The 14,001-nt window shown below is 43.3% G+C and overlaps 1 protein-coding gene across 1 annotated transcript in view; it reads left to right on the forward strand.

Moving 5' to 3' along the window:
• Positions 1-13,498, forward strand: part of FAXC (failed axon connections homolog, metaxin like GST domain containing) — a 29,796-nt gene extending 16,298 nt beyond the window's left edge. The window contains exons 4-6 of the mRNA XM_044427465.1: positions 3,792-4,009; positions 6,586-6,702; positions 10,644-13,498. Coding sequence (XP_044283400.1) covers positions 3,792-4,009; positions 6,586-6,702; positions 10,644-10,930 — 622 coding nt within the window. The 3' untranslated portion in view covers positions 10,931-13,498. The remainder of the gene's footprint in view (positions 1-3,791; positions 4,010-6,585; positions 6,703-10,643) is intronic.
• The last annotated feature ends 503 nt before the right edge of the window (positions 13,499-14,001 follow it).

Below are 14,001 nucleotides of genomic sequence, written 5' to 3' on the forward strand. Positions count from 1 at the left end.
GTTATCTTTTGGCTTCCTACTTTAGCATTCCAATCCCCCATGATGATAAGGACATCGTTTTTTGGTGTTAATTCTAGAAGGTGTTGTAGGTCTTCACAGAACCGGTCAACTTCAGCCTCTTCAGCACCAGTGGTTGGGGCATAGACTTGGACTATTGTGATGTTGAATGGTTTTCCTTGGATTCGAACTGAGATCATTCTGTCATTTTGGAGATTGTATCCCAGTACTGCTTTTCCTACTTTTTTATTGATTATGAAGGCTACTCCATTTCTTCTGAGGGATTCTTGCCCGCACTAGTATACCTGAAGGTCATCTGAATTAAATTCACCCATTCCTGTCCATTTTAGTCACTGATTCCTAAGATGTCGATGTTCAGTCTTGTCATCTCTTGTTGACCACATCCAGCTTGCCTTGATTCATGGATCTTACATTCCAGGTTCCTAATGAGTATAGATCTTCGCAGCATCGGACTTTCCTTTCACCACCAGATGCATCTGCAACTGAGTGTCCTTTCGGCTTTGACCCACTCGCTTCATTCTTTCTGGCGCTACTAGTACTAGTCCTCTGCTCTTCCCCAGTAGCACACTGGACACCTTCCGCCCTGAGGGGCTCATCTTCCGGTGTCATATTTTTTATCTCTATGCTTCTGTCCATGGGGTTTTCATGGCAAGGATACTGGAGTGGGTTGCTGTGTCTTTCTCCAGTGGATCACGTTTTGTCAGAGCTCTCTGCTATGACCTGTCCGTCTTGGGTGGCCCTGCACGGCATAGCCCATTGCTTCATTGAGCTACGCAAGCCCCTTCGCCACGACAAGGCAGTGATCCATGAAGGAGGGTTGTGTGTGCGTGTATGTGTATTTAAATCCCACCCTTTTTCTAGCAAGAAACCTGTGGCACCTTTTATCATCTTATGCCTCCTGCTCCTCCTCTTCCTCCTCCTGCTCTCCGTTTTATCCTTCTGAATACTCTGAGAAATAGATAATGCTGGAGCTGAGTGATTGGTCCAAAGTCACCCAGTGTGCTTCATAACTGAGTGAGACTAGAACCTGAATTTCTAGTCTTGAGTTTCTTCAGGGTGAAACTGGATTTTATTTGTATTATTTGTATTATTTATTTATTTAGAAGGCTTCTATGCCGCCCCATTCGCCGAAGCCTCAGGGCGGCTCACAATAATAAATAAGAACAGTATAAAACAATATAATATGAGTCGACCTGGCCCGAAAAATAAAATAAATAAACAATATTAACAATTAAAATAGTGTTTGAGTATTATGTTTGTTTATTTTATGTAAGTCATCCCGAGGCTATGCGATGGGACGGCATACAAAAATTCTAAATAAATAAATAAATTTCCTGAGTTCCAGTCCAACCTAACCTCTGTACTGCTGCACTCTTTTGACAGTAGTTGATTTCCATACCTGATTTGGTCCATAGACATAAGCATTTCTTGTCCTTTCCATAGTCTCAAATTGTAATATGACATAAAATCATAATATAAAACTGTGGAAAGGACAAAAGATGCCTTATACCCAGTGACCAAATCAGGTACGGAAATAAAGCACACCTGAATGAATCAGACGAAATGCTTAGAAGCACGGTTTCTGTTGCCATCTCCTGCCGTGCTGAATGAGGCTCAGTGGTGCATCCCTGTATCTTAAAAGTCCTTTTCTTGCTTCTTTGCAGTATGGGAGAGGCTGCCAGGAGGGTTCCTCCCTTTTATTACATTACCGTTCCAGCAATTGCTTGTTATCTCCCTTAAATTGCCTATATTGATGCCTCACTCGTTCCATTTTAGTGAGTAGCTTTAGTTCCATCAATAATTAAGGGTCGGATCCACAAAAGATTCCTGCTGTGTTTGCATGGCCCTCTTTCCTTTCCCCCTTTGCCTGACAACTTTCCAGCCCCCTTCCAACAGCTCTGGCGTGCCTTGCCTTGTGCTGCCTGTTTGAGCTGGTGGAGTCTCTTTCCACCAGTTCCGCACAAGAACTTTGAGGAAGTGTGGTGGCTCATTCACTTTTTGAGGATATTTTAAAGAAATGTTACTTTCTACTAACAATTCCTCTCTATGTTATCTTAAGAGTCAAATACTGAGAAGAACTACTGAGCCTCTGCATGTTCTGCTTGTCATTGTTGGTACATTTGTACCCTACCCCATTTTTTCCTCTTGCAAGGAAGCCAAAGGCATTTACATGGGGGTACTCACCTCTATTTTATCCTCACAACAGCCCTGTGAGGTGGGTGAGAATTAGTGCCTAGCACAAAGTCACCCCATGACTTCATGGCCAAGTAGAGACTAGAACTAGTTTCTCCCAAATCCCAATTCAGTCGTCTAGCCACTGCACCAAGCTATGCCGCACTGGCTTTTGCCAGCTTACTGACGATTTAGTGGGCTTATTGATGATTTCCAGTAACTGGCTGGTAAAAGTGAGAGCTCTGAGGAATTGGCACTTTGTAGGAGGAACCAAACATATTTTCAGGACAGTGATCTGTGCTTGTCTGTTAACCACAGCTTTTCTGGCATTATTTTCTCCTCCATGGCTTCCCCTAGCATACCCCGTATAGGATAATAAGAGGAACAGCTTCATTCAAAAACTGGGAGGAGATGCATAAAAAGAGACACTCTGCAGGGTAAATGAACTGACTTGACCTCACTGAAGAAAGATTCTGAGAGTTATAAATATTTCATCCCAAATGTTGTTGGAAATCTACTAGGCCTAACCTCAGGAGGCTCTTTCGTGTTCTTTCTTCCTCCCCCTTTAATTTGTGATTTGCTGTGCTTCCCGGAATAGCCCTGTGAACATTGTAGGTGATGAGGCATGTGAGAGCAGCTCTTTTGTGAGCATCTTGCTTGCTTGTTTAGCTTCTGAAAGTCTATATTAATATACTGCATTAACAAGTGCAGTTGCCCCCAGTTCCAGCAGCAGGCAGTCCTCTCAAAAGCAGGATATTCCAGTGCATTTATGAGAAGTAATTAGCAATGCCATCAAGCATAGCTTTCACACCCAGGCAAGCATTGCTGTAGAATATTCTTATTAGTCTACAAGGCAATCCTTTGCTTGAAAAATTTATCTGAGTCCTTATTTCACAGTTAGATACTGTGCTGCATTATCATAAAATTAGAAGAGTTAGATGGGTTCCAGAGTACCATCTGGTCCAACCTGCTGATTTGGGGCAGGGCTGTGCATGCCATATCTACAGATCAGTCTTTTTAGGTCAGCAAACGTGTTTGTTTTAAATATATACTTTGCTGAAAGGAAGTAGCCTATTATTATAGTGTAGTTTTTCACCTTGGGAAAGTCTTGTCTGACAGATAGCTGCCACGTCTTTCTTTTTTAAAATAAATGTCCTTAGTTTGGCACAGATTTTCCCAACATGCCAGCCTCCAGATCCTTTGGACTTCAACTCCCATCAGCCCCATCCAGCATGGCCAGTGGTCTGGACTTCTGGGAGTGATAAACCAAAATAACTGGAGGGCACCAACTTGCAGAAGGCTGCTTTGACGTAACAGCACGAAGGCATCAGTGGGATGGAGAATCTTCTGTCTGAACAAACTTTCCGCAATTTAATGCCCTCCAAAGGTCTTGGACAACCACCATCCCCAGAAAGCATGATCTATGGCCATGCTGACCAAGGATGGTGGGTGTTGTAGTCAAGAAACTGTGGAGGGTACCAGATGGGGATGGACTGCCATAGAACCAGTATATATGCTGGTATAGCTTATTGTATTCTGTTTCTGTCTAAAGAGATGTATGATCTTCTCTGTAGCTGTAAGCTGTCTGTACAATATTCTAGGACCTTGGCATATTGCCAGTGGGTGGACAATCTTCATGAGACCCAGAAGATGCTTTCTCTGAGTGGCCCCTTTAGTGACCTGCTGAAATGGATCCTGTGCCACATAACCAAAGGAATTGTGAAGCGGGAAATGTATGGCCATGGCATTGGCCGCTTCTCTGAGGAAGAGATCTATCGGCTGATGGAGAAAGACATGCGCTCCCTGGCAGGTCTTCTGGGTAATGTGCAGCGCCTTTCTTTACGTTTTGCTTCACATACGGTTGCATTTCTGGCTTGGGTTGAGAGGCTGGTATTGCTCGCCATGCAATTTCTTCTAAAAGATCCCCCCTCCCATTTTCAGCAGTCTCCTAGAGTTGCCTTGATGCCTTTTTTTGACCCAGGCCTGCACAACCCAAGACCCACTGAACTGAATTGTTGCATCCTGTGGCTTGTCAAGAGCGTGACAATGTCACCCTCTATTTCTGCATCGACACCAGAAGGTCATTGAAGCCTGGGTGGTTGTCGTATGCTAGGTTTAGTGCAGGCTTGTAGCTGATCCTGGCTCATCTGGAGTCGCAAAGAAGCCAAAGTCTCTCACGACCAGTCGCGTGGAAACTTCCTGTTTTTTGCTTAGTAGCAGTCTTAAGAGCTTCATGCTAAAATATGCAGGCATTTTGGGCCCACCTTTGGCCCTTCCCCCTTTGCCCTCAGCACCACGCACCACTGGGGTACAGCTCCTTTGGATTTTCTGCAACTGAATTCCTGCAACTGAATTTGGCCCTCGGGGTCAAAGTGGTTCAACATGCTGGTTTGGTTATGCAGGCCCAGCAGGATGCTTGCAGCCTGGAGCTCAGTGAAGCCTTTGTCCTCAGTGGCAATTTGCTCATCCATTAATTACAGGCACTGTGGAGCTTGGCTCATTTGCATGAGCCATCTGTTGCTGTTTTTTTCTTTGCACTGCAGCTTGTAACACAGTGCAATGCCATGTATAATAGAATATATGGGTCAATATATGGAGGGCAATTGCATCAGTAGTTCAGTATCTGAGCCTAGAGATGGATTAGATCAAGGGCTTTCAAGCTGCATTTCAGAAAACCCCAAATTTCCTGGAAGCATACCAAGCATTCCTGTATGATGTGTTATAGAATTTATTCCCTGGTACAGATTCTGATACAAGGTACAAAATCAGCCTCTATATATTGAGTGGCTCGAGGGTGCATTGTTTGGGCTACCCTTTCACAGGTTCCTGGAACAGACCAGACCACAACTCCCATCATTCCCAGTCAGCATAACTGGAAACAGTGCAGATTGTGAATGATGGGATCTGTAGTACTGCATATCTGGAGGGTGACAAGTTATGTTCATTCATAACCCTTTCAGATACATTCATGCTCGAGAAGCTTCTGCAATGCATGCAGTTTTGATGCTCAGCAAATGAACATCTTCAGCAGGTTAGACGATACACAAAATGGCCCTTGCAGGTGGTAGGGTTACTGTTGCTGCCGCTGCTGCTTTTTCCCACTCCTCTTTCAAGGAATTCAAGGTGACGGCTGTGACTCTCTTTCTCCCACAGTGTAGCCTCATAACAGTCTTGTGGTGTCCAGTGGACTTCATTTATGGGTTCTGGTGTAGTCCTCTTAACCTCTCCTCCACACTTGGCTCCTCCACACTTGCCTACTTAGGGGCATTGCTGGCATCCCCGTCTCTTCTAGCCCCAGGATTCTAGGGATTAAAGGAGATTTTGCCACTTTTATCCAATGCATAGTTTTGATATGCACATGATGACAGCACCAAATTATTTTAGTTCACTCCAAAATTGCAAGTATTCATAAGTTAGTGCATATTTTCATGAGATGTGCTCTATGTCAAGCTGAATTGGGCAAGTTGCATTTTGCTTCTACACTGTTTAGAGAGATTAGCTACTCATCATATTTGCAATGCGATCTGTTCAGCCCTCGTTTTATTGTATTGTGGTCATTTTCTGATAAAAGGTGCCTGCAGATCTGGTGTTACTGAGAACCTGACTCAGAATTCTTAGATTCAGACATGTTTTCTGGAACACAGAATGAGTCATTCCACTTCCCTCCAATAATTAAACCTAATGGTCCTATGAATCAGCTACAACTCTGGCCAGTACTTAAGCACTGTTGCAGAAGCTTCACATCTGCTTTGATGCACACACGGCTGAGCTTCCCACTCGCACCAGTGAAATCAACGTGTTAATTCCCCACTCCATAGATACCTCTGAGAGCACCCCTTTACCCTTTCCATAGGCACGGATAGATGTTATATCTTCTTACAGGGAGAATAAGCACTGCTGTTGATAACACTGTTGTGAAGGTGCCGTGAACCCTGGTTGTGCAACCCTCAGAGGAGGAAATTGCACATGGGGACACGATGAACCCCACTGCATAGAGGTGCTGCTTCACCCAGCAGTACAAAATCTCTCCCAGCAACACACCCACCAGCCATCCTGTTTATGAGAGCTGCCCCTGCATCTCTCGAACATCCTTGGAAGCATTTGTTGTTGTTGTTAATCGCAAAGTCGTGTCCGACCCATCGCGGCCCATGGACAACATTGCTCCAGGCCTTCCTGTCCTCCACCATCCCCCAGAGTCCACTTAAGCTCACATGGAGGCATTTACTACCATGGAAAAAAGAGAATGGTTTGCAAGACTTTATTTAACGTGGTGACAAAAGCAAAATGAGATAAAGGTCATGCATGACAGTGTGGGAATGTTAGGAGTGACTAAAAAATAAATTAATGAAATGCCAACAGACCCATAAATGCCTTGGGCACTGTTTTATTTTCTAGGTGACAAGAAGTACATCATGGGACCCAAGCTCTCCACTTTAGATGCCACAGTTTTTGGGCATCTTGCACAGGCAATGTGGACCTTACCAGGAACTAGGCCTGAGAGACTAATTAAAGGTAGGAGCAACTTAATTTCAGCTTTATGGAATGGAAAGCATGATAGGATGGTGACAGTCGGAAAGAGGAGCAGGCCCTTGTCCCAGCCAGATGGAAGCCCTGTTTGTGCATCAGCCATATGAAAAGCTAACTTACAAATGAGAGGCAGTGGGCTTACCCCCCACCCCCACCCCCAGCATCACACCTGCCTCCTATCTCTTCAGGTTGAGCAAAGGTCTGAAGGGAGAACTGGATGTATTTGTGGAGCTGGCTCTGTTTAGGCTGACTTTTCCTGCACGGTGGTAGCCCCAACTACATTGGTCTCTGATTCTGTGAGATGCCTGTGTGTCTCCCCTTTCCGACATTTTGCCCAGCTCATGGATATTGGGAGGCAGAGAGAGGGAGAAGGTTACCACGCTGCTGCTGCAGCACAAGGAGGGCTAAGTCTGAAGGTGCTTCGGACTAGGATAAAACGTAAATAAGGTCCATATTTTTTAAAGTGGAACAACTATGGCTGGCACACCATTTTGGTCTGTGCCCTGCCTGCCACCCCGCTCCCCAATGGTACCTGAGGCAACTAGCAGTAATAGAATCAAGATAAAAGCGAACCTCTGCATGTATCTGGACTTAGGACAGCTTCTGTTAATTGAATCACATTTGAGAACACATTGGTTATGAGCTGTGATTATATTAGGTGGCAGGGACTTTTTGTTCCTGCCTTTCCGCAAGCCTTGTGCTAAAAGACATAAGTACGTTTGACAGGGGACTAGGGCAGCATCCTCCAACCTGGGAGCCTCCTGGAGTGTTGGAGTGCCAGACCCATCATCCCCATCTAGCAGAGCCCATGTCAGTGATTGGTGGAGGTGATGGGAGATCTAGTCCAACACAGCTGGAGAGCATTGGGATTTGTAATGCTGTGATAGGGTGATATCCACAAACAATGCATGGAACAGGGATGGCCTTCTTATGAACAAATGAACTTCCATAAGGCAACAAGTATTTGTTCGAGGTGTGGTGCAGTCTAGATTCTACACTTTCCTGTATAACCATGGATTCACTTTATATATGCATTTATTTTAGAAAATTATGCACTCCCCTTTCCACTGAACGTCTAAGGGCAGAAGCTTTTGTCCATTTAGACAGAAAAAGCCCTACAGCTTCCAGCATCATCCAACTTTTTTTTGTCTAAACATGCTTTGGGTTGTGCTGTAAGGCACCTTTCAATGATCAAGTCAATAAAACAGTTTGCCATAGACGCACAACATGTTGCACAGAATGCCAGTTGTGCATCACTCGTGGAATCTAAAGCATGCAGCTGTAGAATCACTCCGAGGCAAAACTGAGTCACAGATACGGTGTAATGTAGATGCATTCTAACTCCCAAAGATTGTTTACGCGTGGATGCTGTAAAGTTGCCATCTGTATAACACTCAAGCTACCATTTGCCATTTTCTTATTTTGAGACAGTTTATATGCACCAGCATCCTGGTTCAAGAGGGATTGCTGTATTTGTTCAAAAGCATTTTTACCTTCTTCTCTCTAAATGCACACCTATGTGAAAGTAATATTTTTCTGCAGAATATTTTCTTGTGCAGAGTCTGCAAAATTTTTCTCAGGCTCTGCACAGGAGTTTTTCTCAGGCAACTCTGCCACCTGGTGGTACAAAATGCTCTCCAAATGACTCCTGCCAATTTCTGCTGCACTAATAAAATCAGAATTGTACAGGATGCGTGTGTTGTACTTTTATTGCCGTCTGTTAGATTTTATTCTGTCAGCTGATCTTTCTGTGCTGCTTTCTTGCAACACATGTCAGCTTTGCTCAGGAGGTGTCTGTCTGCAGATCAGCCTTCCCCAACCTGGTGGCCTTCAGAAGCATTTGAACCACAACTCCCAGAATTCCCATCCAGCAGGGCCGTCGGCTGGGAGTTTTGGGTGTGTCAATCCTTACGTGTCTGGAAGACACAAGATTGGGGAAGGCTGATACAGATCAAGCACACACAGCCAGAGGGTGCTCCAGCCTGCCCTCTGCCTCATCATGGTCCTCACTCTCAACTTGTGGGGAGTGCCTGTCTAAAGAAGAGGGCCTTCTCTGTCCATGGAGGTGCTCCACAGTAGCTGGAATATGATGCTGAAGTAATTGGGGACATATATGTAAAATACCCTTCTTCCAGAAGAAGTTGGCAATGTGTCTGTGGTGGAAAGGGTGCCTGTGCGTGGAGTCAGAGGTTTCTCTCTTCTCTGTGCTCTTACAGGAAAAGGTTCTAGTGATAATCAAGTGGAACAATGGGCAATGAGAGGTCCTTACTCACTAATCCAGTCATTTCATCTCCAACAGACGTCTGCATTGCCTCGCAGAGCTATTCATCGCACTTTTGACTTTTCCAAATGTGTCGCTTTGTTGACTTAATTTTTGAACCAAAATAAAAATATTGTGCATCTTCCCAGTGTTGAGTATTTTGTGTACATCAAGTTGTTAAATCTATTGCAATTCCTGGTTGTAACATCACAAGATGTGGAAAAGTCAAAGGTACACAGTGAATACTTCTACAGTATTATTGTTACTGGTACCTGAGTGTATAAACTACTTCACAGTGAAAGATAACAGAATTGTGTACAATAAATAGAAGCTCAGAAAACAAAAAATACAACAGAATAGTTCAATAAGGCCATGGCTGAAATGTACTCATCTGTTAGGAAATGCTTGCCTGAAAAGTAAAGTTTTCAGCAAGCGCTGAAAGCCAAGGAATGCAGGATGCATGCCTAATTTCACTTGGAAGAGCATTCTAGAACATGGAAGCCACCAGAGAGAAGGCCCTGGTAGTTTCCAGATGCATCTCTGACCCATGTAGGACCAGCAGGAGTGGTCCCACCACCAGGAGTGCCTTCAATCAATCCTCAGTTTGCCTTCAATCAATCCTCAGGGCAGGATCATAAGGGAGAAGGTATGTCCTCAACTACAGAGTTGTTGCACAATTAGCTAACCACAAATGAAGACCATTGTGGTTAATGCCTACCAGTATGGCACCAGTTGTCATGCTAAGAAATCTCAATGGGTCACTAATAGGCCTGCAGGAAAGAGTTTGGGCACAGAAGCAAAATATGAGTAGATTGGAAAAAAAATCCAGCAACCCAAAAGCAGAGGACCAGGATTCTGTTCCAGCCAATGAGAATATAAATTGGTTGTGGGCAGGACTGCATTTCTAGCTTCAGGCACACTTCTGAGGACGCTTTACGTACTTAAAGAAACTGAACTTCAGGTATTGGCTCAAATAGAGCTTGATGGACCATGAGAAGAACTGCTCTGGGGTTTCAGAGGAGTCCCAGGAGAGGGTAGCGTGATTTCCCCAGGATGTCTAGTTGAAGCTTGTGCTGGCTCTTGAGAGGTTCCCCTTTCAGAGGCGTCTCTTGCAGAGTGGTGGACTTACAGAGTCCCCCTTGGTGTCCTGAACCAGCCTTTTATCTCTTTGGTGTTCTGAATCCACTTTTCCTGTACACAGGTGAACTGGACCCCTGGTTCATAAGTGTGCTGAAGCATGGGCTACAAGGATAGCTCCTGGTGTTTACACATGGGGAACAATTTGCTGGTCCAGATATACTCAAAAGATATGTGTATGTGTGTGTGATACTTTTGCCTTTGTGAAGCAGTGAAATAGTTTCACTAGTGAGTTTTCTTAAATTTCGATGCTAATGTTCATGCTGGGTGGGAACGATAATCCTTATATCTCGATGTTCTACCAGGTAGACTCCAACCTGTTATGCTAGCAAAACTGTTGAGTGCAACTGGATGGAAATAGCTGTGTCCAGATATGTACTGCTGCATAATTCTGTACTGCTGTGCTTGTTCCTTGATTTTATTGTATTTTTATTGTGTATGTTACCTTGAGAGCTTTGGCTATATGGTGATTGATACACTGAAGGAATGAATTAATAATTTTCTCCCCACTTCCCCTCATGTTTTCCAGGAGAACTGATTAACCTTGCCATGTACTGTGAGAGAATAAGGAGGAAATTTTGGCCAGAGTGGCACCATGATGATGACAACACTCTGTATGAGTCAGAAGAGAGTAGTGAGGCAAGTAAGACTCAGCCCTTGCAGGACTTTAGTTTTTATTCTAGGACAGAAACATTTGATGATGAAGGAACTGAGAATAGCTTTTCCCGAACTCCTGATACTGATTACACCGGACATTCTCTCTTTGACTCAGACGTGGACATGGACGACTACACAGAACACGATCAATGCAAGTGAATTGTCTGAGAGACACTTCTCTGTCTTGTGTCAGAAACACCATTATCTTTTGGGAATCCTGGCAATTTACCCAGGTTTTAAAGGGCCCAGGTGGATTCGGAGGAGACCATTGTGCTTGATGCTCTTTCCACATGCCATTTGGACCTTTTCAGCATTTTTTCCTTTTGTTCAAGCATTCCAATGGATTTTAGAGAAACAGTTCTTAATTCTGCTCAATATGATGGTGAAAAGTTGACAAGAAAAGAAATGGGTGGGGTGGGATTGAAGAAAAAAAAAATCAGAGCATTCCATAATGACATGGAGAAGTAAATGATAAGCAAAGCATAGAGGAAATAGCAGTTTGGAGCTGATATTCTCATCTTCCCAGAAACAGACTGAGAAGCCAGAAGAAAGGGAAGAAGGCCACTAGAACTTCTTGTACATCACAGACAAGGTTGAGCTGGGTCAACACAATGAGGAGTGACAGAATCCCCTTTCTTCCCATGGCTTCTGGCACTTTGGGTGTTCCAGGGGACCGCTTCCATTTGATGTGTGCATATACATGTCAAGCACTTGAAATGCCTGGTCTCCAGAAAGGGCCAGAGAAGTCAAAAAAGATTCTGTTGCATTCGGAATTCAACAGTTGCCTGTTCTTATTTGATAAATTTGCCTAGCCATCTTTGATTGATTTGGTACCATTCAAAACAGAAGAAAACAAAAAGGATGGTACACTAAGTTTCGGTTTTTAGGCTATTATTTAAGTTCTGCTGCCATCATTTCATCTAGTCTGATGAAGGAAAAGAACCCAAGATCAGGTTCTGCAGGTGAAAGGGTGGAGTAATCCTTGTGGACCAGACTTGTTTGTCAATGGCTACGTTTGTTGAGGACTACCAGGGGCAAAGGGCAGGTTTAACCCCCGCACAATAGCACTCTTGAGTATCCCTTCAAAGTTTCCCTCACATCAATCAATGGGTATTTTTAGCCTTCTCTACCCCTGAAAATGGTTACACCTCCCCACCCCCTTCATCAGCTAGGATCCTGCAGTGGGCTGCATGTTCCCACTGGTGCCTTTCCAATATGCAGATCATTCTTACGTGCACATTCTCCTTGCTGTAGAAATCAACAATTTCAACTAGCACCTACCAATCTGCCGTAGTGGGTTTGGCCAGCTCTTTGAGGGCACATACAAATGTTTTTGGATAAGCTTTGGATCCACACCCACCCTCCTTTATTTATTTATTTATTTATTTATTTATTTATTTACATTATTTATATACCATTCTGCATCTAAACAGATTCCAGATTGGTGAACAATAAAAGAGAAAAAGGAATAAAATTCAAAGTTTTTATTCAAAGTTTTTAAATAGTTCTTGTTTGTTTGTTTTCCTTATCTGCAGCATGGCAGAGTGCTGCAGATGTTTGCCATGGCCAGTGATTTTATTCCAGAGCAGCACGGGGTAAATTTGGGAAAGGAAAAGTACTTCTGGGATTGATAATGTAATGTAATGTGTAATACTTGGTTTCACAATACCAAAGGATGATCAGCTTTATGACTTTACATGTTGTGGAGCATGTGCTCTGGCTTTTGAAGACAGAGAGTGGGATTTTATTTAATGCATTTCAAGTTCAAGGATTTATATCCTATTTTCCAACCCTAAAAGAGTTTTCCAGAGCTCTGGCTCCCCAGTTAAGCACTGCGGTAGGATCAGTGTGTTTGTCAGCTGCCTGAAAATACTTCTAACCGATGTTTGCTCTTGTAGCTGCCTTCCTTCTGTGTAATGGATCTGGCTCATCATCTACTTAGATCCGCGCAACACTTGCATGCAGTGCTGAGATCAGTGCTATTAAACTGATAATGGTTCTTCAACAGTAATATCACATGGTCCATGGAATTTTTGGTACCAGGAATTTTCTCAATCACTGTATAACCCACATATTCTATATAGTGTAACATAAGAACAGTAGCTGATCTTGAATCCATAAAAATCTAATCATAGGCTGTGTCCATTAGTGTCCTAATGTTTGCTAGACATCTTACAGTTAGAAAATAAAGCATTCTGGAATGTTCTGGGAGGTTAAGAAAGCTTTTCTTTTTCTTCTGCTGCTTCCAAATATGCCCCCAACAACAGAACACTTGGTAGGAGCTGCAGAACCCCCCTGCCCCCGTGTCTATTGCTAACCTTCTCCTGTGGAAGACTCAGATGCTGACTAAGGCCTTGGTGGTGTAATCCCAGGGATCTTAGGATAGATCAGGTATCCTAGGAATCAAGGATGGGGATCCCACCTTGGACAGTCTCTCCCAGTCCCTGTGGGAATCGCCTGGGCTCTTAGCTCTCTGACTTTGGACAGCAGAAAGAAATGTGTCGTGAATGGATTGGGCTTCCAACACAGGGAGAGAGAATTTATTTATTTATAACATTTGTATGCTGTCTATTGTGCCACAGCACCTCTGGGCAGCTCACAATCATAATAAATTGTGGCATAAGTAATTCTCCCATTGCCTGTTTACCTTATGTATTTTCAAAGTGTTCTAGTGTAGCTCCTAGTAAAAACCCAGATCAAATGCATTCAAAAATATGTATTTGGAAAAAATACCTTTAAAATATGTATTTAAATGTGATTTTTGTGCAGATTTTAAAAATCATATTTTTTATTTTTATTTATTTAAAACTTTTATATGCTGTTCCTTCTGCATGGCATCTCAGGACAACTTACAATCATTAAAAAAAATCTCATTCATTCATTCATCCATTCATTTATTGCATTTATACTTGTACCACCCCAATAGCCCAGAGGGCTCTCTGTATGGTTTACAAACATTAAAACCCCACCAATTCTAAAATAAATAAATTGGCTACACCACGACTGAGTATAAAATAACATGGTTAAAATGAAAATATACCATTAAAAACAATTAACTTTAAAATATTGGTTAAATAAAAAGGACTTGACCTGGCACCGAAAAGCATATAATGATGGCGCCAAGCGGACCTCTCTAGGTTACTGTGGGATCAGGACAGAGTGGGCTTCTGAGTGAGCACACATGGAAGTGACAGGAGCCAAAAATAGACTGATTCACTGATTTCTAATTT

Source organism: Varanus komodoensis, unplaced genomic scaffold (assembly GCF_004798865.1).
Source record: "Varanus komodoensis strain SLA01 unplaced genomic scaffold, ASM479886v1 scaffold1, whole genome shotgun sequence".
Lineage (NCBI taxonomy): Eukaryota > Metazoa > Chordata > Lepidosauria > Squamata > Varanidae > Varanus > Varanus komodoensis.